General features: G+C 39.0%; 1 protein-coding gene across 3 annotated transcripts in view; it reads left to right on the top strand.

Moving 5' to 3' along the window:
• Positions 1-26268, top strand: part of WDFY3 (WD repeat and FYVE domain containing 3) — an 86017-nt gene that overhangs the window by 6833 nt on the left and 52916 nt on the right. The window contains exons 3-15 of one of the 3 annotated variants that reach the window (XM_088521965.1): positions 5075-5184; positions 5454-5615; positions 6310-6502; positions 7557-7743; positions 9227-9393; positions 11622-12089; positions 12864-12962; positions 15725-15918; positions 17196-17653; positions 18824-18907; positions 22962-23139; positions 23769-23983; positions 25158-25270. In XM_088521965.1, the coding sequence (XP_088378091.1) occupies positions 5075-5184; positions 5454-5615; positions 6310-6502; positions 7557-7743; positions 9227-9393; positions 11622-12089; positions 12864-12962; positions 15725-15918; positions 17196-17653; positions 18824-18907; positions 22962-23139; positions 23769-23983; positions 25158-25270 (2628 nt within the window). Of the gene's footprint in view, positions 1-5074; positions 5185-5453; positions 5616-6309; positions 6503-7556; positions 7744-9226; positions 9394-11621; positions 12090-12863; positions 12963-15724; positions 15919-17159; positions 17654-18823; positions 18908-22961; positions 23140-23768; positions 23984-25157; positions 25271-26268 lie in introns of those variants that run through there. The other 2 variants (XM_088521963.1, XM_088521964.1) reach the window with 2 other exon arrangements.

The raw sequence follows: 26268 nt of genomic DNA, 5'->3' as shown, positions 1-26268 counted from the left end.
ACAGCAGAGCACTCCAGATGGCTAATCAGAAAGAGTAGACAAAGCCTGTTCTCTGTGGGTAAATAAGAGCAAAATAGCTTTTTCACTAAGTATTTAGGGAAAGGAACATCCAGTTAGCAGTGATGGCTGCAGGAGGTGTTCATCTGAACTTCTTTTCCTGAGGAAAATCTGATGCCTTGTGGCATCTTGTTTACGTGTTTAGGTATTTATTACTTCAGCTGTGTCTCTGTCTAATTGCTCCAAGGTAGTTCAGTGTTCATCCCTCCAACATTTTTCCCCTAGTATTAAAAAAAAAAAAAAAAAAAAAATACAACTTGCAAACTTCAGGTTCACTTAAAATTTTTATTCTGCCTTCTATTTTGGTGAAATTGCTAGGCTTTGTGGGTTATTGAGTTCCAGCATCTGTAGAATATTGGGACTTTGAGAGTTATATATATTTGAGGGTTATATTGGGGTTTTGTGTCAGAATTTTAATTACTTTTAAACTTTATCATATACTTTTGCAGAAATTATTTCCATTTTAATGCCAGCGCATAGAATTGTCTGTTCAGCCAACGGGCCTTAACCAAATTTTTAAAAGTAGATCAAGATTTAATATATAGTGTGGTGAATAATGGTAATCACCCTTGGACTCCCAAAAGGAGAGCATGAGGTATCGGGGGGGGGAAACCTTCCTTCTCCAGCTTCTTTACATCCCATTATAACATGAGTAATGTCTTGTGTCACCTTCTGTGCGTTTATCAGTGAACTGTTAATCTTTGTCTGTCACTAGTGTCAAGTAATTTTGCTACCCAACTTATTCTTTTGTTTTTAACTTCAAAATACTGTGATTATTGGCGGATTGAAGTGCAGAAAGACTGAAAATGCATAATAGCTTTTCATTACTAGATGATTAATTATACTCCTCAATGGTACATCCTTTATCGCTATCGGTTTGTTACAGAAAGTGCTTCTGTACAATAGGGAAATTGGATAATTACTTATTTTGTGTGTCTTCTGCTTCAAGATCTGGAGGGGTGCAGATGTGCTATTAATGAAAAGTCTGCCTGCAAGAACAGGACTAAAAGTTTATCCATTATCCAACTTAGGCTATTTAAGAAAAAAGTGAAATACCTCTTGCATTACAATGGTATTATTTCTCAAAGGTTTTAAATTTATCCCATTTTCTCACTCAAAGCTGTGAAATGTGAGATAAATTGATGCACAGAGAACATCTTAAGGGAGTGAATAAAGGAAGAATAAACCTGATTTAACCAAATGTACTTTGGCAGTCTGCATGTGCTCATGAAAGTCGGCAATTTCTCCTTCCTCCTGATAAATGTTAATAACAGCTTGCTTTGAGACCATGCTGTCTTAAAATACTGCTTGCAAAATGCTAAGAAAAACTAAATGGTGGATTACCATGCAGTTTTCACAGCTGTGTGTGAATTAATACAGTTCCTGTTTTCTTCTGATTCACAATACCATGTGAAAACCCGAATTAATGGAGAGCTGCTGGGTGAACCTCTGCAGCTCGTTCAAGCCAGAGAATGGGTTTCTGTTACATCTAAGCCCAATTTATGCCCCTTATCTAATTACTTTAACCTCGTGTGAATCATGTTTTATTTTAATTCTTAGTATATGCTGAATAACAATGCATTGTGTCTTACAAGCCAATGCCTTGGTTTGCTAAATAGAAGGGTGTTCACTGGGGAGACCCAGTGCTTATCTAACTCAACCTCTCTGTATGTTAACTACCATAGCATATAAATTTCAATACCATAGGAACCCTGCACGCTTTAGATTACAACATGAAAGACCAAGTTAAGGCAGAGAATTAGCTCTTCCTTTTGGGGAGGCCTGGGAAGCTCGTTACACCTTTGCTGCCATGAAATTTTATGTTACCTGATATTAGATTTGTTGTGCTATTCTTCTTGTCGTATTTGGGGGAAGAAATGGTCTATAAGAGTGCTCTTATTTTTGAAAGAACAGCTTCTGAGGCGGCTAAGAATCATTTTGGTAGAGCTGGGAAAAAGCAAAAACACATGTAGACACAGAAAACCACAATTTCTCATTCAGATACCAGAGGAAGTTTCAAGTCTCTAAGCTTTTAGAGATGTAACATTGTATATATGGAATGAACTCTCTGTTTTTGCTAAGATTGTATTCATTTTGTATACTGTGAAAAATGATGATTGCCTGTTAACATGTAATCACATCTCCTCATATGTTTTAAAAAGTTTTAGAGAGAAGCTTTTCCTGCAAATGTTATCAGCAATTGACTTTAAGCAGTTGACATGGGGGAAAAAAAAACCTTTGAACATTTACATTTTATCTGCAAAGCATTAAACTTGTCAGCAGTATTTTATATTTGGGAATGTGCTATGATACATGGTACACAAAGTGTTTTTTTTTTCTTTTCTGTCTTTTAATGGAGCACAGTGTGACTTTTTTCATCAGGCTTTTGAATATTTGTGCCAGTAGCTATGACACATCTCGGTTATTCTTGGCAAACTGTAGTAGTTTTCTCAGAACAGTATTTCATGATTCAGGAATTACAGTGCCAGCCTCCTATCATCAGTAGTCACTTAATATTGCACTTGTAGCTTTGTGCTCGACTACTGTTTCAATGTAGTTGTTTCTTTTATACAAATGTACCCTTAGAGTACTAAAAAAGAAGAAAGTCAAAATTAAAAGCTGGGAATTTCTTTCTTTTTTTTTTTTCTTTCTTTTTTTTTTTTGCCTTTGCTTTTAAGATTTAATATGCTTTTAAAACTAAGCACCCTGAAATTTAATTATGTATATGATGGGCACATGCACTGTTATCTGGTATCACTGTTTTAGGTACCTTTTAAATTCAGCTCTCTTTTTTCTCACCTTATTGATTTCAGGCAACATTTCGTTTCATGTTTGTGACACTCGGAGTGAAATTGTCACAGTATTCAATACTTCAAGCTGAATTTATTTATTTTACTGTAGTTCTAGACTATGAAGCTTATCCTTCCTTTCCTCCATAAATAACTTTTCCATTTATTGCTTCTACCCTGTTGTTTTTTTTTTCTTTCTTCTTAATTTCACTGAATTACTAAAACTGTTTCTTGCACATTTCTTGAACGGAAATGTTGAAAGACTCTTGTTATCACAGTTTAAAACCACTTTGGGAGACCAAAGTGATGCTTATCTTTATCGTGTCTAACCACTGCAGAAAACCACATCAGTGCTTTTGATTTGCATTTTGCACCTCACAATGTCTGTCTTCATTTCGTCCATTTCAAAATTCCCTTGATCTCATGGTGGGTTTTTATTTTTTGTTTTCACTGTGGTTTAGCTCTGTCATGCATCAGCAGAGCCACTTTTATGCTGAGTTTAACATGGGTTTGCTTTCCTGTTCAAGCGTAACGTGCATTTGGGTTAATTGTGGGTAGCAATTCAAGAAATGGCCTTAACCTCTCCAAATAAGTGGCTTTTCAGGCCATATTTATGCCATAACGAAGTTGGGGATAATGAAAAACTGGATGTATGACCTAAGTGGTACCCAGGAGAAGGTTTCTATCTCTTTTGGCATATTGGGAACTTGTCCTCTTGCTGATACCGTCGATAAGCCCTCGATAAGGGGAGTGCAGTGTTTTGGCTCAACACTGCTCTTGCCAAGAGATCCTAGAAAACCATTTCTTTTCTCAGTGGTGCTAGTGGGGCTAAACTCAGGCCCCGCTGAGTGGCTTATCTATGAGCAGCTCCCTGTTTTTTGCCTCATTGCATCGTGCGGAAGCATCCGCTGCTTTTTCTCTCCCATCTGTGAGGACAGCACTGCACTGTTTAGGATCCAGGGCCAAGGAGGACTTCGTCATCTCAGTTTGGGTTGATATTTCTCTCTTACTAGCGAGGCAACTGGAACTGTTCCTATCTTCTGGCTTGGTTAGGTGACTTCTGCAGAGCTTAAAGGGATAAGGAGGTATGGATGGGATGCAACCTCCCATACGCCAACCCTGAAAGGTTGCTGGAGCACAAGACAAAAGTAGAAGAAATCAAGATAAGGCCAGTATCGATGACAGGGATGAATTGTGAACTGTAGTGCACTCAAATTTGCTCAGGGCAGACGGCAAGAGAGTTTCTTCCTGCGCTGAAAATTCTGCCTGTGTTTTAGATAATGTTTAATTAAGACTGACAGTTTTGAAGTGGTTATTTATAGTGTTTGACTGCTATGCCGTTTATGATGCCAGCAGCCCAATAACGTTTTTAGAAGTGCATACTTAACCTCTGAGGCTCACTTTTGAAAAATGACTAAAAAAACCTGTGTTCCACAAGTGCTCTTTGAAAACATGCCCACGGGAGGCTCTCCATACCCTATTTGGCACTGTTTTGCGTGCTTAGAGTTGGGCACTAATTTCCTCTCTTGGTCTATGTTCAGTGGAGAAAGAAGGAGTCTGCTAAGTGGCACCTAATATGGGCTGAGTGGGCTCTAGACATGCTTGGAAAAGCAGTTTTTACCATGAATTCTGGCATTTTACATAGAATTCTAAGATAAGGACCTTGGCTCTAGCATGTCCATTTTACTTTCTAAACAATCACTTGAGCATAATATTTAGCCATGATTTGCTTGCTTTTAAATCTTTTAAAAAATGTAAGGTGGGGATGTGGTGATTGTTGTCTTCCTCTTAACTCTTCTTTTTTCTGTTCCTGCCTCTTATTCCTTTTGTGTTTTTGTACCTCTCCTTCCAGAAAATATGGGATTTTTCCCGCTGAAACCAGTAAGCGGTGGTCGTTTCCTGCATCTGGAAAAGGGTGCATCATGTTTGATAGGGCTGCAATACTCAGTGAAGATTGCTGCATGTAATTGCAGTATGCCTACTGGGTTAAAATATGGCACATGACCTAAAAATGTATTTTTGGTGATCTCATTAATTGCAAGTGCATGTGGAAGAGTATCGAAGAGTGCTGCTGGAGGCTGGAGGCCTGAACCTAGCGCTGTTTTCAAGTATGGAGGTGGAGCTGAGTTCATGCTAAGTGTTTGGACTGCTGAGAACATGTGTATTTTTGCACACTGCAATTTTTCAAACTTTTTGTTTGTTTTCTCTTTTCGTTTTTCCCCTTACAGAGGCTGCAAGTCGTGCCATAGTCCAGTTTCTGGAGGTCAATCAAAGTGAAGAAGCAAGTAGAGGTTGGATGCTGCTCACGACAATTAATTTACTAGCTTCATCAGGACAGGTTAGTTTTGATCGAGAGCTTGGGAAAAAAATGTGGGAGGAGTCCAACGAACCAAGATAGTGAACTGCTCTGATCTGCCTTTATATCTCACCATGTCATGTGTGTTCATATCCACCCCAATTTGCCTTTTCTTCCCACTGATGTTTTCATATTTTCTTCTACTTTGCTCTTTACTTCTCCTAATATTTGAGCAAACTATTACATGAGTGTGACTTTCTCAAAATATTAATATACTGAAAGAGTTTTTTCCTTTGTTTTTTTCTTTCCAGAAAACTGTGGACTGCATGACTACAATGTCAGTGCCTTCCACACTTGTAAAATGTCTATATCTGTTTTTTGACCTTCCACATGTGCCTGAGGTAGTTGGGGGAGCACAGAATGAGCTACCTCTCGCAGAGCGGCGAGCACTGCTACAGAAAGTATTTGTACAGGTAAGAAAGGTAAAATGGGTTATAAAATATCAAAAGAGAATGCAAAGGCTTTGTGAGAGAAATCTCCAGAAATTTTATCTCTGTGCCGTATTTTACTCTTGTTTGATTCTTCACAAACTGCTGTCTTCTGCTGAGATGGATTAAGTTAAATTCCTATCTCCATTATTTTTTTTCTCCTTTAAGTAGGAAATCAACCAGCTTAGCTTGCTGACACTATTACAGTTTCCCCTCCGAGTAATTTGCTTCAGTTAAAGAGTAATTGAAGGTGTTTCTGTACGTGCAGATTTGCCAGGGAGACCAGAGGCTTCATCTGAGCGGCCTCAGCTTTCTGAGGTTTTCAACAGAGCTCTTGTTATAAAGAATTTCCCACATATGTTCTTGATCAGCCTTGTTGGAAGGAGCTTGGAAACTACCGTTGGAAAGGGATAGATGCCCTTCAAACTTTAGGTTTGAAAACACAACATTTGTGAGGTGTTTTGGTATCAGCTCTATAAAAATGAAGATGAGAGTCGTTCCCTCAATTACTAGCTAGAGTATCTGCCCAGAAAGTGTCAGCATATGAAAATGTCCCCACTTGCCTGTTGGCTGGTGTGTTTCTTTTTTAAATCTTGGTTCTGTTGACTCTCTGTTGTAAGTACATAAATACTAATGAAGGGAGTGTTAATGTTAGATATTTAATGACTTATTCTTTCAGATCTTAGTAAAATTGTGCAGTTTTGTGTCTCCGGCGGAAGAACTGGCTCAAAAGGATGATCTCCAGCTTTTATTCAGTGCAATAACCTCCTGGTGCCCTCCCTATAATCTGCCTTGGAGGAAGAGCGCGGGGGAGGTACTAATGACCATATCGCGTCACGGCCTTAGCGTCAATGTAGTCAAATACATCCATGGTATGTGTGTCTTCCTCAAATACTGTTTAATGATTGTAGCTGATTTTTTTTTCCTTTGTAGGTTATTTTTTATTATTATTATTTATAAAGTAGGCATGAATACATCTAAGAAGGATTAACACGGTCTTTTTTTAGATGTGTAGGTATTTCTGTACTGGTAACATTTCAGAGTACTCATGGCATATGAGGTGTCTGTAGTGAGCTTCATTCTTCCGTATTTCAATCTACCATTGTAGAACATGGTTTCCTGTGACATTTTGGCGTGAAGCTTTTTCTAACCAAGAAGAAAGGCTTTCTACCCACTCCTTTCTTGGCAACATTAGTAACTGCCTGGATTGAAAAGCACTCGTTGGAAAGGTGCATAAGATGTGATTTTTGCTGATAGCATGAATTCTTAAGGAGAATTTCTGATTTCCTGTCCTGCATTTGAGTTAGCAGCAGCAGCCCCTGCCCCAGGGGCAAAGCACCTCTCTGCGTCTCACTTCCAGCTGCTTGTGTAGGCACCACTGTGGTTGGCAACAAAAGTATGGGGACATCTGCGGAAGCCACAGGAAAAGGAACCAGCTCCGCGTGTTCTGCTGACGCATTTGGAGCTATTAGAAGCTCGTAAAAGCTGCTGCCCTGTAGTAAATACTGGTGCATTAAGCAAACCAGGGAGAGCTAATTCTGGTATGCTCAAAGAACACTCTTTTCCCAGACGTTTTTCATTTTGGATGGAGAGACCAGGTCAGACTGATGCAGCCACCAGTGATTTGCAGTTTGATTTTAAAATCACATGGGTATTTAGGTTTTTGAGATTACAAAACTTGGCAGAATCTGTTTCCTATGTTACACTGAGTGCTTTTAAATTGTAGGATAGTCTAAAAGCATATGCAGTTTTAATATCAGTTTAAATGAGCTAGCTTCATTATCGCAATTTTTGGCAGTCTACAATGATTGAAAAAGGAAAAAAAAAAGGCATTTATAAGTAACTTATTTTATCACCGTGTTTACTATTTTTTCCTGTGCTCAATGAGAGTAAAATGTTAAATTTCCTAATCACAATTCCTTTCAGAAAAAGAATGTTTGTCCACGTGTGTTCAGAACATGCAGCAGTCTGATGACCTTTCTCCTCTAGAAATAGTTGAAATGTTTGCTGGGCTTTCCTGTTTTCTCAAAGATTCCAGCGATGTATCACAAACGCTACTGGATGATTTTAGAATATGGCAAGGATACAACTTCCTCTGTGACCTCTTGCTCAGGTATGCAAAGTGGCTTCAAAAAGTGCCAACAGATCACTGCTAGTTTTTGCTGAATGGTTTACTTAATAAAGAAGAGGTGAATAGATTGGAAATAAATGAGCAATTAATTAATAAATGCCTATAGGTTGCTATGGAATGAAGATGGGATCAAAAAGCAAAATTGTATCCTCTTCACCACTTATGAAACGTTTTTTCCCTTCTTTTTTTAAGTGGTACTACTGTATCACTAAGTGCTGCTAAGAAAGCAAACGCTTAAAAACATTTGCTGTTAGAAATTGAACAAGATGGTACAGCTACTGCTTTAAGTCTATACTCCATCTGTTTGGATTCTTCATATTTGAACTTCTGAGGAAGCTTGTGCTGCTGTTCAAATACAGCAAAAAGTGTGGAAGTAACTAAGAGCGAAGTGTGGAAGTAAAGTCCGTGATTGTAGAGCTTATCTAGGGTCTTACAGCTTGTCCACTGTTACAGCAGTGGAAGGTCCTAGGCTTTGGAACCCCAATATTTGGGCTAAATTTTCCATTCCCATTATTTTCTATATAACTTGTTTCTGAGCATCCAGGATTTTTTTTTTTCTTTCTTTGGTTTCTTTGTGTGAAATGGAGATCAAGCATAGTTGTTGCATTTGAAATACTAAATTTCTGAATAATTTTCCCTGAGATTTTCTTTTGAGCTAAAATTGCTGAAATACCTGTTTGATTTTTGACCTTCAAACTGACCCATAGTTTGTTTCCAAGAAGCAGGCTTTTGGGTAAGCCCACATATTGATCAGTGACTGCCAATAGTGATGTCTTCTCTCTGGTTATGTTTTGACTGAGAATCACTGACCAAGACTGTTTTTCATATATTTAGTACTGTTGTAAGGATTATTCATATCCTATATGGATATGAACTGTGGACACTGGGAATAAAGTCACAGAGAGGCTTTGGAGCTGGTAATGCAGAACGACAAGTGAAGAATCTGTATTTGAGTAATTCGTTTTGTCATTCTTTCTGATACCATTTTGCTAGGAATTTCCATTATCAGATTTGTGCAGGTGTTACGTTGCTGCTACAATACCTTTTCAGTAACACAGAGTATTAATTCTCAAGCTGGCAGCTGTAATCTGGCAAGTGAATTATGGATTTATTTAATGACAGACCATTGAGGCATTTTTCTATCAGATAGCTTCAGTTTTTAAGAGGAGTTTTAAAGTGATTTTAGGATGTGCACTGGTTTTGAGCAGTCTATTGAGTTCATGGCAGGATTTATTAGGTAAATTTTTAATGGCATATAAAATTATACACTACCTTAAATCAAATTCTGTTTGACTCATTTAATGGTAGGAATGTGAATGGAGAACACCTAAAATACTTCAAGCTTAGGGCACTCTGGTTCACTTAATACATATTGTGTAAATTAGCAGAGCAAATCAAATGTCTGCTTAAAGCAATTTGAGTTGAAATTTGCTTGTGCTAATACGCCCTGCTGTTTTTTCTTTAGGTTAGAACAGGCAAAAGAAGCCGAATCTAAGGACGCTCTGAAGGATTTGGTGAATTTGATAACTTCCTTGACCACGTATGGTGTCAATGAATTGAAACCAGCTGCTGTTGCCACAGGGGTCCCTTTTCTGCTCCCTGGCTTCGCAGTCCCCCAGCCTGCAGGCAAAGGTGAGTGCACTGTTCCCTTAGCCCCTCTGCACCGCTCTCCTGCCTCTCCCAGCATCACAGGCCATGTTCAGAGCTTTCACTCAGAGCTTCAGTGGCTCCTGCCTTTGCTCTCATGCTGTTTCTCTTGCATGTCTCAGCTCTTTGAACCAGAGCTTCCTTTCCCTGGCATTTAGAGAGTTCAGAGATCATAGGAATTGTTTTTTTTATCCTAAATAGGGAAAGAGGGCGATGGTCATATCTAGAGTTTTTCTTCATGCTCTGGTAATAACGTGCTACATTTTTTCTCAAGCCCAGTGGCTTTGCTGATAAAATCGCACTAGAAAACTTATGTCTGTTGGACTATCCCAAAGACAATTTAGATTTAATTTTCTGGTACTGGCAATAGCATCTCTGAGATCCTTTTACCTACATTTCCATTCTATTGACAAGTCAGCTTTTTAAAGAGAACATATTATCATGCTTTCATTGATTTTACTTGAATCTTTCCCTTTGAGCTCTGAAGAGCTGGGTAAGATTTGGTTTCAACAGAGGTTCTTATAAGAATCAAAGATAATTTATTAATCTGCCTGGTTGCCTGAAACAACAGTTTATACATAATTAGAATGTTAATAGTTGTCTCTGTCACTGCCTCTGTTATCTGTCATGTTTAATAAGCTCTAAATCCACTCTTCAACATACTTAATTTTAAAGCAAGTATGTAAAACAACTGAGATAGGAACAAGTTAATGTGACTTGCAATGTAACACCGCTGTGCTCTGAGTGCATGAAATGTGTGCACGTTGTTTTCAGGGCAGTTTCTTAGAAAGAAATGCTGGAGTGGAAAAGAATGATGCTTAACACCAAAATAATTGTAATTTGTTTTTAAATCAGTTATCTTAGTTTACGGAAATTGAAGCAAGTGTCATTCCCTGGTGTGTAGGTCGTAAATCAGAGTTCTTTTTTTATGAAACATTTTGAAATTGGGTCATTCATTTGCTTTTGGCTTGTTTGAAAACTCAGCCTCCCTGTTCGAGCATCTAAGCTATTTCTCTTATAACATCTTAATAAATGTTTGCTCTTTTAAAAAGATTTTTATTGATTTTTTTTTCCACCTCCCCCCGCTGCCTCTTGTTCTCAGGTGTATATCTAGAAACAATACACAGAGCTTTCCTGTTTTGGGGCTTTTTGGCACAAAGCCCAAAATCCTTTGATGTGATGGATTGCATTGCGCAGCAAGTACTGAAGCACCCATAACCTTACCTAGCTGATGAACTGCTTGCTGCATTAACGTGACACGAATATTTTCTGCTCTTTCATAAGAGCGTTAGAGCAACATCTAGTCTAAAAGGATATTGGCAGGAAAGAACTCTGCAAGCCTTAGAGATGTTAGGGGTATACAACTAAAAGGATCTTCTTGCCTGAATGAGCAATGCCACATCATGTGCACTCCTTTTGAAACAGAGAATTGGAAGGATTTATAGGCTTTCTATCCTTTCATATCCTGACACCTGCTCCTGTGCTGTATTGAAAGCATTTCAGCTTGAAGCAGAACGGTTGTTAGGTCGTGTGTGTGAAAGCAACTTGCTCTCTCTGACCAGGTTCAGCCCTGCAGAATTTCTTCTGTCCCTTCCATAGATCTTTTCCTAAGAGGAGAAGGAAGAGGATAATCCAGAGCCTAGGCATGTTGTTTAGCTTTAACCCAGCTGATGAGGCTTTTTCATTGCTTATTGCTCTGTTAAATGAGGGGAACCAGAGGCCTGTTACTCTAAACACAGCCTGTCTCCTCTACTAGGGAATACAGAGCACTCCACTGTTGCTGCGATATGTTTTATAATGGGCTAGCTAGATGGCATAGTCTATGTTGTTTGTCATCAGGGCTGTAGCTTGTTGCATGCTTTTAAAAAAAACACACCAGCTTGATTCTGATGTTCCTTCTGCTACTCACCAACCCTTAGCCTGCGTTAGAGAGAGCATCATGCTGCTGCTTATCCTTATCCTGCACTTGAAAATGTTGTGTGATGAAAATGTTGTGTTAACAAGACTAGGTCATAGAGCTTGCAGTATAATTGAGCATGCAAAGGCTTTTTGAAAAGTCTGTTTTAATATGATATGTATTATTGTAGGTGACGTGCTGTTATTTTATTCATGCTGATGAAAATGCATGCATCATTATTCACATTATTTATGATTATTAAAATTTTTCTCTCTTTTTTTTTTTTCCTTGCATCTGTCTCTGTTTCCTAATTTAGGTCACAGTGTGAGGAATATTCAAGCGTTCGCCGTCCTCCAGAATGCATTTTTGAAAGCAAAAACTAACTATCTAGCACAAATCATCCTTGATGCCATCACAAATATTTATATGGCGGACAATGCCAACTACTTCATTTTGGAATCGCAGCACACACTGTCTCAGTTTGCAGAGAAAATTTCTAAACTTCCAGAAGTGCAGACCAAGTACTTTGAGATGCTGGAATTTGTTGTCTTCAGCTTAAATTACATACCCTGTAAAGAACTGATCAGCGTGAGCATCCTTTTAAAATCCAGTACCTCTTACCAGTGTAGCATCGTTGCAACAAAGACACTTCTTAAATTCACTCGTCATGACTACATCTTTAAGGATGTCTTCAGGGAGGTGGGGCTTTTGGAGGTGATGGTAAATCTTCTTCATAAATATGCAGCCCTTTTGAAAGATCCCACTCAGGCTCTGAACGATCAAGGTACGGCGTCCTTTTCCCTTTGCCTAATATATGTCTTTTTTGTCTGGGAGTGGGGAGGCTAGCAGGGAGGAACAGGGGAACTTGCACACCTGCCTAAAGGGCTCCATTCTGCCAGGGTCAGCTGTGAGATCTTATATTTCCTGGGAATTCCTCTCTCCTTATGCTGTGTAAGAAGCCTGAGGCAATCTTTAATGAAAGATGCAGTGGGAATGTGAAATAGCTCGTATTTGCCTTTAAAAATGATTGTTTCAGTGTATTGTTTTAAAATTGAAATTATATAACAAAAGAGAAAGTAAAGGAGTAATGCTATAGCAATCCATATTGCTACAGAAAAATGTATATCTCTATAGAGAAGATACTTAGGTATTTCAGTGGGTTTAACCCCAGGCATGACAAGTGTCATTAAGTGCATACTTATACGCACACACACTCCACCTGTTTTAATATTCCTTATTCAAAATGCAGTATAATTAGTGTGTATCAGTGATATTTATATTTTAATCATAATCTTTGACTGTTTCACTCAGATTTACCATCTGACATCTTGTTAATGAGTAGCAGTTGATTAGAGGTAGAAAGCTCTATTGCCAGCAAATGCTGAAAAATCTATTAGTTTTCCAGTGCTTCTTGGACTGATCTGTCATCTGATTAGACTGCTACCTGCAGACATAAGCTCTTGTGTTAGGATCTCTTTCTAAAAGGAGGGGAATAGTGAGGGACAACAGAAAATGCTGGTGGAAAATACCACTATCATCTTCTGAAATTATTTTTCAGGGGATTCAAGAAACAGCTCATTTGAGGACCAAAAGCAGCTGGCTTTATTGGTTATGGAGACATTGACAGTACTACTGCAAGGATCAAACACGAATGCAGGTAGGTGAAGAGACTGCTGACAACATAGCTGTGAAGTTGTAACTGTGAAGCACCTGCCCAAAGGAAGTGTAGTCTGGATTAATTGCCTGAAGATAGAGGTGAATATATCAAACACAATGAAGTGAGAATCCCCTATCACCACTTGCCAACAAGTCTGTAATTTGTAGTAGGGTTTGTAACACTGGCTTTATTTTGGAAGATTTAAGTGCAAGATTAGGTAAGTAATTTCTTAACATTGGCATGTCTGTCTAAATCTGATAAAAATCCATGTGATGCTTAGTGAAAGACAGCTTTCTGTTTTTAAAGGAAATTTCCAGGCAGTGTGTTACAAATTGGGCTCCGCTGTGAGGCTCATTTTTTAAAATCAGGCAGATCCATGTAATGCTACACACTGTTTTACTATCCAACACATCTTGACAATGAAACGGACAATATGTGTATCTAACATAAGTAAAAACTGTGTCTAAGAACTTAAAAGAACAGATGGAGTGTGAGTGATACAACAGAAGAAATCCTTGAGGAACCAGAAGGCTTCTGGCCTTGAAGGCCATGAAACATCTTAATTCCAGTACTCCCCCAGCCCCCAACTCTATTTCTTTTCTCCATTTTTTGTTTTGCTTTTATTTTACTAGGAGAAATTAGAATCTGTGACAAATGCTTAAGAAAGCAGCTCAGAAAGTTGTCCAGTTCAAGTTGACAGCTTAATGTTAAAACATAATTTATGGCCTGATTGATCAAAGCTTATATCTATTTTTTTTTTCCTTCCTTTTGCTGGGCAAATTATTTCTTGCACTTCACCCTCTAGGTTTTGTTGTTGTTCTTTAACTTTTGTCCCATGATGTTCCTGCTTATCTAGGGAAGTTAACTTATACTTTCTGCAGGTTTTATGAGTGCAAACAGATTTGAAAGCATTTGCTAATGAAAAGAACTGGTCAGTTGATGAATAATTCTTGGGGTAAGGTGGTACAAGATGTTGTCTTAAAACAAAAGCAAGAGAGGGTCAGTAGTGAGTCTGAAAATTTTCCTTCATATATTGGGAGGTTGTCCGCTCTGCCACTCTCAGCTTTCTGAGTCTTCCTGCCTTGGGCAACTTGTGTGGTTTTAGTGTCTGTAGCTCTGCTGTCTGCAGTGCAGAACTGGATCCAGTGCAGGTGGAGGAGAGGGAATCCTAGCCCTGCCATCGGCTCCCATTTGTTTCCCCTGAGCCTGGCACCAGAGCTGCTCATGTCCTTGTTTCAGGGTCTCAGGTGCTACCAGCAATGCAATCAAAGAGCAAGAGATTGGGATTTAACAGGAGCACTAAAGCCTCCCTACCGTTTTCTTCCGTCTGTCCCACTTGTGTGTTATTTTCTATTTACAGCAACAGTGTATGATGCTGTAGTGAAGCGACAAGAATGCAGTTTCCATAACTCTGTTTTAGATCTTATGTTCCGATTAGTAGGTCACTGAGAAGGAAGACGCTTTCAGAAGAATGTGATCAAAAGTAAGGTAGAAAGTATGTTTTTCAATGAAGTGTGGTAAAGGGTGTCCATCATCAGTGTGAAAAGGGTTTAGTAGAAGAAAATTCCTGTGTCCTTTGGAGTTTCAGAATTGGGTGGAATATGTGCTATCAACACCTCTGTTCTGGATGGTGTCTAAGGGATTTCTAATTCTGAAGCACTCCACCAAAAAGTACACATGTGAATAGGGGCTGGAATTATTTGAAAGTTTAGAGTTAGGTACCACTGTCAAGGAATCTAAGTATCACGGCCTTAAGAAGGGTGTGATGGCCTCGAGTTTGGTTCCACGTGCTGAGACTGGATTAACAGTGTGAAGGCCATCCTGTTCAATGAAGCTATTAAACTTTCCAGGAAGGATTTTATATAGAGTTGTTATCTCAATAGTTGTAATGTTTTATTGCTTAGCAGAGCTTTTCCTCATACACATCATTTATTCTTTGCTGTGAGTTAAGCTTCCATTGTCTTGACATATATCCCATGCCCAGTAGTTTTGGAGGTCAGCGGCAGATCACTGTTATCTTTAAAGCAGCCAAGTGTATTTTGGAGGATTTTTATCGTCTTTTTTGCGTGTTGCTTGTGAGGATGCTGTGCAAAATGAGCCAGAAGCTTTGCTGGAGTTGAGAGCTGTTGCTTCTTTCTTTTTTTCCACCAACCAAGAGATCCCATCAAAAGAGAGGAAGAAGAACATTACTGTTGATTTAGTAGATGAAACTGTTCAATGACCAGTGAAGAAGGGAGTCAATTATTCTGGAAAAAAAAGGAGATTTAGGGAGAAATTAGCATACATTACAGTGAATTATATAGATCAATTATGCATTTCCACATTTATTCCTCTGTTGTGGCAATAAATTAGCAAAGATTTGGAAAAGAGTGACAAATGGTTCAAAATGGGCATTTTCATATAAGGAGAGTTTAAGAACACCTAAGGCTACTTGAGAGGAGATGGTGTAAGGATGTGATAGCACCAGCCCCAACCTTGGAAACTGCCTTATGTTGGCCCTGCTTCTGCCCCTTCTGATGCACTAATGCAGTGTTTATGGTTCTTCTTGCTCTATTTTCACATTCATTAGTTAGCTTAGGTGTTGATATGATACTGAGTCTGCTTTACATATTTACATATGCTTTACACATTACATACAAGCACACTTAATAAAACGATTGAAGCATTATAGAAGCATTTCATGTTTTATTGGTTATTATCTGTTGCTGATTGTATTTCTCATGTTCCTTATGATATTGTCCTCTTCTCTCCCTTCCACACAGGTATTTTCAGGGAGTTTGGTGGGGCGAGATGTGTGCACAACATAGTGAAGTACCCGCAGTGCCGGCAGCACGCGCTGATGATCATCCAACAGCTGGTGTTATCACCCAGCGGGGAGGACGATATGGGCACTTTGCTGGGCCTCATGCACTCGGCTCCACCTACAGAACTGCAGCTGAAGACAGACATCCTTAGGGTAAATAAACTACTCCTTAGGACCCTTGCTCTTGCAATATGCAGTAAATAGGATTTGCTTGGATATATAGCTACTGCAGATAGATGGCCCATAGAGCTCAAATGAGGAAAATAGATCTTTCTTTCTTTCTTTCCTGCATGAGTTTGAAAATTGACAGATGTGACCATCACTGAGTAACTTGGTTGGCTTTAGCATCATAATTTGTAATGATCATTCATGGAGGAGAAATGAGGACCTACAGTTATGATAGGCTACCCTGGCAGGTTGTTAGTTAAAAATATTGAAGAGGCACAGAAAAGCAAACACTTAACACAGAAGTGTATTTTCAGTGCCTGGTTTGAATTTTCCTATGGCAGACCTCCATTTTTGATTTACAAATGTTTAATTTGTTAACATAAATGTAAATAACAGTGACCATAGAGGATCAGCTCAGCCTGAGGAGAACTGTGAGTAGGGAAGAGAAGAATGTCAGCTGTTCTGTGCTACTAGTTTATTTAGCTGCTAACCTAGGACCACATTTTTTTCTCAGAATAGCTAATGTTATTTCTTAAAAGGATATACCATTGTTCTTTTAGGATAGAAAAGAAGCAAACCATGATAGGTAAAGGTGAATCTTACTGGAAGGAACTCAGGCACATCTGGTTTCACCTCTACTAAAAGGACCTGTGATGTTTCTCTTCTAGATGCACAGTCTTAAGTCGCTCAAAAAGAGGAAAAGAAAAGCTAGTAAAAAATGATTCACTCTACATACTTTGTCTATCAACGTTATTAGTATTTTTTAGTGTTCCCCCATGGGTTTAAGACACTAAGTCTTTAAATGCTAAAGATTTCTCGTTTCTACAGGCAGTCATTTGTTCAGTTGGGATGTGAATTGTTTATGAAGTAGAATAGCAGAGCAGATTCCTCTCAAATCCCTACTTTTTTTTTTTGCCTTATCACTAAGCGAATTACTTGGGGGATCTTTTCTTACAAGTCTACCTTTGCTGTAGACTTTGCCAAGGTTTTCTGTTAGCAGGTCATTTATCAACTTGCTTTCTTATTTCTTAATTACAGATATTCCTTCTCCACCTGTTGTTGATTTTGTTAACTCTCGGATGTAGACTCTTACAGTCCTTTATATGTTCATCTTTGGAGACTCTAGGCATTAACAAATTCTGACAAATATGGCTAATAATTTGGCTAGCATGCCAAACAAAATTGCTGTCTTTTCCAAGGTATTAATAACACAGCTTTTTTTTTTCCTTTTTTCTTTTTCTTTCTTTCTTTTTTGTCCATAGGCCCTACTCTCAGTGCTAAGAGAAAGCCACCGCACCAGAACTGTATTTAGAAAAGTTGGTGGATTTGTGTATGTCACATCTTTACTCGTTGCCATGGAAAGATCCTTGTGCTCACCACCGAAGAATGGCTGGGAGAAAGTAAACCAGAATCAAGTGTTTGAACTGCTTCACACTGTGTTCTGCACACTGACTGCAGCGATGCGCTATGAGCCAGCCAACTCTCACTTCTTCAAAACAGAGATCCAGTATGAAAAGCTGGCAGATGCTGTTCGATTGCTTGGCTGCTTCTCAGACTCTAGGAAAATAAGTCCCTTGAATGTCTTCCCTTCAAATACACAGCTATTTCAAAGACTATTGGAGGATGACCTAAAATCCCTGGATTCAGTGTCACCCACGCTACGGCACTGCAGCAAACTTTTTATTTACCTCTACAAAGTAGCAACAGATTCTTTTGACAGGTATGGGCCTTTTTTTTTTGTATTGTTCCCCCATATATTTTCCTTGAAATGCGTTCATTGCAAGCTTTAGTATTTCCACCTTAATCTATTTCTTTGTTCCTTCACTTCACCCACACGACCAAGATGTCCACATGTGACCAAATACTGTCTTAGTGTAGAGGTTCTTTCAGGGATATGCAGTATTCCCTCTGTTCAATGTTTTCAGCATGATATCAATTAAGACAGAGATGGCCATTTATGATTATATTTGATATGTTTAAGCAACAGGTTGCTTGAGAGTTGGCCTGTCTATTTACTTTATGCTACAAAACTAGGGGGTCTTTGTGCATCTTACATCAACTGAAAAAAAATCAGCATCACCCTATAATTTCTGGTTTTCTTTAATGTGGAATTTTAAGACAAATCATTAGGTGATGTCTAAGTAATTGGATTTTTTGTTTGTTATGGGTTTTTTTAGGTGGATAGGCCTGTCCCCCATTTAGTTTGTAAAGTGCAAGTCTTCTGTTTTGTTAAAAAATTACATTATATTGGAGTATGGGCTTATGCTTTGCTTGTTTGAAGGTAGTTCTCAGCTCACACTCAGAGCAAATTGATTTACTTAATCTCATTTAAAACTATTGCTGGCATTCTATTTGAGGGAATGAAAAAGGTATTAAGAATATGTTGCACATACTATAAAATTAAAACCATAACAATATCTAACAGTAGAGTATGAAGAAGCAAGAATGGGGTAAGTAAATGTTGTAGAGCTGCTGTGTAAGCATCCTCATTCATTGCCTTTTTTTGCTGTCATCTTTAGTGATTGTGTTCTCCCCTCTTTCTTACATCGTCTGTTTTTTGTGAAGTTAACACTGATTTTATTTCTAACCTATGTTGGTCAAACTGTTTTGCTCAGGCTTTAATTCCTCATCTTGATTTCTGCCATTTAGCACTGAAACAGTGATTCTATTTGGCTCTCAGGATCATTAACACCAACCCTCTGAGCAACAAGCCGTGCACAAACCCAGTGTCTCCGTGTTGCTCAGTAGTGCTCCTCGTCGCCTGCCTTGCTTCTGAAGCAGGGATCCTCTAAAAGATTTACTGGTGGTGTTTTTTGTAAAACTAACAAGCTTCTCGCCTCTGGTTTCTTCTCTAACCTCTCTGTCCCACCCCTGTCTGTTTTGTCTGTAGTCGTGCAGAACAGATTCCTCCTTGCCTGACAAATGAGACTTCTCTCCCCTCTCCCTGGGGAACACCAGCTTTGTCCAGGAAAAGGTACCGACCCTTTTAAAAGAAACTCACCTTGCTTCTGGTTTCTCTCTGTTGTGTTTCTTCATTCTTATTTTTTCTCTCAAGTTGGTGTTTTGTTTTTCTTTTTAAGGTGCACATGTTGACTTGTGTATTTATTGCGTAAAACAAATGCAAAGGGGTATTTTCTTTTAGTCCGAAGGTTAATGGCTTGTGAAGGTGCTCATTTGTTAGTACTTGTACAGAATACAAGGTAAGGATGAACCTGTCTGTACTTGACTAGCAAATAGCAAGGGGACCTGCTAAATTAAAAGGTTTGGCAAGTAAACACAGTTGAGACAACTGAGAAATCGCAGTGCACATGCAAACACATGTATTTTCCCAAGTCTTGTCTTTTGTACCTCAGGATCTGGTGGCTTATTTGAGTGTTGTTCCAGTCACAAATCTCAAGCATGAAATGCAAAATATTTTGCAAAGGGGAAGCCACTAAAGCTGTGTTTGGAAGTAGCCAGGAAAGGAAACGTGGGACCAAAGCAGCTCTCTGTGCTGCTGAGCAGGGTTACACATGTCATGCGTGGCCATTCTGCACGCACTCGCTTGGGAAATGCCACTTTTCTAACAATTCAGCTCCTCTCGTGCTGTTACTTCTTTTCTAGCACTGAGGAATTTGGGGACAGACCTCACTGTTACCCTTTGAAGAGAGAAAACCCAAAACCTTAGCTGCCAAGCACCTCTTCTCTCACTTCCACTGAGCAAACTGAAAAGAAAGCAGCCCTTCTTGTGAAGGTTTTCTACAGGTTTGGCAAAAATAGTAACAGCCAGTGTTATGCCTAACCCTGCTCAGGCTCCCTCAGCCCTCCAAATGCAGAGATCTGCAGAAATTTCCTGGCAGCAGAATGCATTTAATGCCTGCCAAACATAAGCTGATATGGGGACATCATGAGTGACAGAGTACCAGCTTGGTACACAGCCTATTAATTTAATGCACGTATACATAAATATATGTGGATGCATATGTGTGTATAAATGCATTAGGCTTCCTTTGTTGGACTGCTCTGATAGTGAAATGCAGTTTTACTTTTAAAAAAAATGTGTAAATGTGTAGTAGCAGGCTACATAGTTTAAAAAAATGGTTAAGACAGGGTGCTATCCAAATTTAGTTTGGGTTTCTTTTTTTTTGTGTTTTCTAATCTCATAAAAATGACTCTTTGGACAGCCGCGTTCCCTCCTCTCTCTGTGTTTTCTGCCTCCTTCCCTTTCTTGTCCCTGAGTCTCCCCAGTTGCCTCTTCTGACTCAGATGACAGATCCCTAGGGGAGAGCCCCGTGTCATTTGCCTAAAACCACAAGCAAACATGTGTGCACACACATTACTTTTGTAAACAAAAATGGTTTGGTTCTGGTTTGCATGCGTGTGGTTTAGAACAGCTCTGGATGAGTAGAGACACTGAGATTTTTCTCACTACCTACTGCTATCTGAAGTTGTATTTTCCCAAGGAATATTGCGCAGTAAATGTGTAAATAAAAGGAGTAAGTATGACTTTTCCAGCACGCGTGGTGTTAGAGCACAGTTTTTTTTTCCCAGTGTTATATGGGATGCAATGTTCTTTCGCCTCCCTATGTCATTTAAGTTAAGAACCATAGCTCTGCCACTGCTTTGACTGCTGTTAATTCTAGAAGAAAATCTGCCTTGACAGAGCATCCTCATCTTCTTTTTCTTTCCTCAAGAGGAGGCTTTGGGCCTGACAAGCTAAAAGGGAGACTAGAACATACCGTCACTTAATAAAAATAAAAGCTAAAAGCTCTTTAAAGTTTGGGTGATGATCACTCTTGAGAACGATACATGTAGGGGCCATCTTCTTATAGGGGCAGTTCTTATTTATTTCTCCCAAATAAAACTAGTGTCATTTTTCACATCACCCCTCGGGCTTGATTATGCAATTCAGATCTGAAAGCTTTTCAGTTTTGTTTTTCTTTAAATTAGAATGATACATGGGTTGCCCCTCACATGTGACCTTTTTTCCATTGTCTGCTACTTCCTTTCCTCTCCCCTAGAGAATATAAAAAAGGAACATAAAAATATTTAAGCGCGTAAGTGAAATTTATGCAAGTTCTGCACCGCAATACAAACCTATAACACGTGATGAATGTTTTGGCAGGACTTTATAAGATCTAGATTCTTTTCCCAGACTAGCAAATATTTTTGAACCGGTTGTTTTTATGGCTTGGCACAAGGACTCTTTATATGACGAAATGAGTAGGGAAGTTGGGATATTTTGAAGGGATGTGAGAATCATCCAAATGGCGATACTTGCTTGTGGGACATAGCTTTTCTGTAGTGACAGCAGGAAAAAAACCTCAAATCATCTAATCTTGAGTGTATTCCCTAGGCAGCTCTCTGTGCGTGATGCTGAAGTGCAGGCAGTGCAAGGCCAGGATCATGTGCTTGCTGGTGAATCATGCGGAGAAATGTGTTTCACTCGTCTCTCTCTGCATGGTTGGGTTAAAACGTCCAAGTTTACTTGAGGAAGTGAATTTGATACCCCGGATTAGGACACGTAGACATATAATTTCTGCTTAAAAGTTGGTGGAAGTCTGTTCTTTAACAATTTCTTAGAGCGTAGAATTTCATTAGATTGAAGAACTTGCTTAAACAGGAAGGAATACTTAGAATCCTCCACCTTAATACTTAGTTCTTAAATCCTACACCTTAAAACTTGCTGTGAGACTTCGAAGGTGAAGCTATAAAGAGGCAGCAGTTTTCTTGAAATATAGAGGAAAAACATATTTGCTAGAGTGCTATTACTGGGATCCATCAAAAAAGTTGCCTCTATTTCATTGTATGTGTTAAGATAGAGGAAAGGGTTGCAATATTGCAATGTTGCTTCAATATTGCCACTCGTTCTGCCCTTCTTAATTTTATTTGATTGAAAAAACAAAGCTGAGCTTTTCCCAACTTACGAGGTATTTCATGTGTTAAGTCTGCTAGAAAAGTTTGGAGGATTGATGTTGTAGAGAGTGTTCTGTTTTTCTTTCCTGATCAGAGAACTTAATGGTTAAAGCACAGAGACTCTTTGACTGTTAGTACTCTTGAAGGGGAGTCCTGCTGCCTGAGAGTGCGAGAGGAGAAGTCTTGTTGGACTGATCCAAAGAAACCTCTTTTTGAAAGGATTCATTCTTTGTAAAGTAGCACCAATATTTGACCTTCAGGAAAGTTGTTAAATGTAATTCCTGGTTTTGTTCTTAAAGCCAGGCATGTATGGGAAATTATATATATATTTTTTTGTGGTGAGCATGAACTCTCGAGGTCCCTGTGAGGTATATTTGCTCCTAAACTATCGTTATGAAAGCTTACATTGATGCTTACATTCAACTTAATGTGTTGAATCTGTAGCTGAAAGACCTTTTCATCCAGCTGATGCTGCTGGGTGTTTTGTTGAAATGAGAAGCGCTTTGAGGGCTGTTGGTGCAAGTGGCAGCTTCAATGTCAGTGCATCAAACTCTCTTTTCCCTAGCTCAGGCTGAGAAAACTTAATGTAGATTTAAATTGCTGGAAGAGTCGATGAAAGGCGGAGAACACATGGACTGCTGGCATGAGTCTACCCAGAGACAAACTTTGTATTCTCAAAGATTGCCTATGGATTTGTAATAGGTAATGAAGACCAAATGGAGAGAAACATATTTGAAGTTGAGTATGTCCCACATAATGGGAATGGTGGTAGGCCGTGCTTCTATCACGGCGTATGTTGCTACATTAATAAGAAGGAAAAAGAGGAAGAGGATAAAGGAGAATTTTAAACTTTTTGCAGTGAGGGTGTTTTTGCACTAAGCATGTAAGGAACAGTGCTACAGAGATGGAGCGCAGGCCAGAGTTGCAAGTGCTTTCAGATTGAAAGGGGGGAAAGAAATCAAAGAACAGATTTGAGAAGAGGAAAGCACTTTGTGTGTTTAAGGAAAGGAGAGGAGAATAATGTGGGTTAAACTTGCAGCAGCCATTTGAAAAGTGCAAAGCTAATCCTGGATGAGCTTTATAACGTGTTGTTTTTTTGCTTTGTCTGTTTTGTTATCCTTTTCTTCTTGCAGGCATGCATATCACTCTGTCTCAACACCTCCTGTTTACCCTCAGAAAAACATTGCTGATGCAAAACTCCAGACAGGATCTACGTCGCTGCAGAGCTCTGAGGCAGTTATTATCCACCCTGGTGCTATGCTTGCAATGCTTGATCTTCTTGCCTCTGTTGGATCAACCACACAGCCAGAAGTAGGCAAAAAAGCCACTATCTTAAACTTTGAGAGTAACTGTGGAAAAGAATGGCTAGAAAAAGACAAGCTGCTCTTTCATTTTATAATGACCAGCTAAAACATTTCACAGAACAGAGTAATCAAGTTGAATAATTTGTTGTATAGAAAAACATATAAGCCACTTTATTTCACAGGCTTTTCTTTTTTTTTTTTTTTTGACTTGCTGGCAGTAATGTGTAAATTCAAAGAAATGCCTGAAGTGGCTGTCAGAAGTGTTTGCCAAGTGCTGTGCTGAATTCTGGTGTTTCCTGCTGTATCAGATCTTGCACACAGTGCAAGGAGGACATTAGATTGGATAGTATAGCTTGCTGTATACATACTGTTTGAAGTAACTGCAATATGTCAAACTGCCCTACCGGCTGAATACCATTGTGGGAGAAAAACCACTGCGAGCTGTTTATAAATAAAGGATTTGTTGGACATTTTCTTCGCTGTGCCCACACACACACATTTAAGTATGGGACTTGTGTATTTATTGCTAATGGTAACTCATTTTCTGTTCCTTCATTTAAGGTGATTTTTTTTTTTGTCTTGTCCATTTGCATCACCTCCATGACTGCCTGTTCTTTTACTCCGTGTGTTTTTCAGCACGCGCTGGACCTCCAGCTGGCAGTGGCCAACATCTTGCAGAGCCTGGTGCATACGGAAAGAAACCAGCAGGTGATGTGCGAGGCCGGGCTGCACGCGCGGCTGCTGCAGCGCTGCAGCGCGGCGCTGGCCGACGAGGACCACTCGCTGCACCCGCCGCTCCAGCGCATGTTCGAAAGGCTGGCGTCGCAGGCCCTGCAGCCCATGGTGCTGAGGTCAGGAACCTTGCAGCCAAACCCCTCCCTGGCTGGCTGGCTGGAAATACCTTTGATTGTTAGAGAGCATAAATGACCCTGTGTGCGAGCGCTTGCCCAGTATCCCATTTTATTTCTCCCAAAATAGGCTGTCTTGCTTCTGCTCATTGGCCTGTAACCTTGGAGATGTTGGGGGTTTGAGGAGAGGGGGGTGAGCGGCCATTGTTTTGTTTTGCAGAGGTTTTACTGAGACTGAATGCTCTCTTCCTTCCTGCAAGTCTTGCCAGGCTGTCAGAAGGGCAGCTCCTGGCTAGATCATCAGGAAGAGCAAAAGTGACAGTTTTAAACATTGTCATGGAAGATAATAGAGTCCTAAATGTTTCCATGCAACAGTAAATAGCTCCAGTTAGGAAAAGTTCAGGCCAGCTGTTTTACCTAGCATCATAGCTGTGTGAAGGAACTGGGAAAATAGTAGAAAGAATGTCTAAAAATTCAAGTCTTTGGGGAGGAGTATGGGGTTGACTGCCCTACTCTTAAACTTTGTTAGCACTGTCTAGCCCAGTTAAAAGCAAGTTTTCTTGTAAAATTACTTTTCTGAGAATAGTGTAAAATCTTTTGTGGATTTTTGACAGGCTGATTTGCAGCCTTAGTACTAGAGAGGACAGTTTGTCAGTTCACTTCAGTACCAGAAATAATTCTGCAACTAGCAGGTAATATCAACACTTCCTTGAGCCATTGATGGGGCAGCTGTCTCTAGATACAGATATTGACAGCCACGAAACCATCTCTCTATTAAGGCTGGGCACTCTGATAAAACAGTGTCCAGGTCACTTGCTCGCTTTGGCCCATGTCCTGCCTTTCAAGGTGAGTTTAACTTGACATGCATGAACTGGCAAGCTTTTCTGGATATTTTCCTACAGAAAGTAACAGTCTCACTGCAAAGCATTATATCCAGGATAACTCCCACTCGAAATTGTGTGTTTGATAGTTAAAAAGTCAAATTTCTATCATGTGTTGTTAAAACTGAAATAGTTCTAAATGAATTAAATATTTCTTTTCATTACTGTCATTGCTGTCACTTTTTTAAAAAGGATGTTAGTTTTGATGTCATTGCAGGAATGTAAATAGGTAATTTGATGTGCAGTGTGTTTTATTTTTTAATTTTTAATTTATTTTTCTGTTGTTCTCTTCTTAGGGAATTTTTACGCCTGGGAAATCCTTTGAATTGCGGAGCTTGGGATAAAAAGCTACTGAAACAATATCGGGTGCATAAACCCAGCTCATTGAGTTTTGAACCAGAGATGAGAAGTAAGTGCTTAAGTGCTAAAATCCCATTTAAAAGTTTCATTGCCCACAGTTGCATATTTCATAAAGATGTGTATTCATTCATAAATATTTAAAAACAATAATCATATATGGTAATCGCTTTTGAGTCTTTTATAGAATATGCAACTAGTTATTTAGAAAAAATATTTCTTCAGATACTCTCATGTGAGCATTACATGTCACTGAATCTATTTAAGTTTAATTCATAGGTTCTTTCATAGATTTGATAAAGAGGCAGATAAAATAACCCAGATTCCTACAGTTTAGCGTAATTCCATATATTTTCACTAGAATAAGAATCCATGCAGTTGTTAACATCCCTACTAATGAGAGTGAAATAGAAATGAAAAAATATATAGATGAGGAAAACTCACAAAAATTGGGCAAATATTTCAATATAATAATTCTCTTACCCAAACAGGGGTAAAATTTGAAGTTGGAGCTCCAGTTTTAATTATGAAGTTAAGGAATTTGCTCTTCATTCATTAATTTGTCATGATAACTATTTATAGCACTTTTCTCATTGTTTGCTTTTAATAATGTTCTTGATATACTTAAAGTCTGGATTTAACTATAATTACACAATAACCTAAAACTTTTGAAGAAAAAGGACAGGGTTACACACTGTTTAAAAGAAAAAAAAAAAGAAAAAAACACAGCTCTGCTATGTATAAGCTTTAGTTTTAATTGTGTAATTAACACTACCAAAAGGCTTTCACAGTTTATTTTGACAGGATATTCGTTGTCTAAATTAGAGACATAGAGATATTAGGCTGTGAAAATTTCTGTTGCCTCTTTGCGTGGTTTCCTCTCGTGTAAGTTCACCCATGGAGGTGCACTTCATCCACGTATACATACCCCATGCTGCAATTGCTCATCAGCTAGAATTATCACCCTAGAAGAGGTGTCTGTTTTCCAGCTATTTGATGAATCAATCTGATAAATTGGACCAAACGTCTGTAAGGGGATTGTTCTCGAGT

The sequence above is a fragment of the Tinamus guttatus genome, unplaced genomic scaffold, assembly GCF_059628265.1.
Source record: "Tinamus guttatus ecotype Peru unplaced genomic scaffold, ASM5962826v1 Tinamus_guttatus_pri_ptg000140l, whole genome shotgun sequence".
Taxonomy (NCBI): domain Eukaryota; kingdom Metazoa; phylum Chordata; class Aves; order Tinamiformes; family Tinamidae; genus Tinamus; species Tinamus guttatus.
This window is presented reverse-complemented; position numbering and strand designations above follow the sequence as displayed.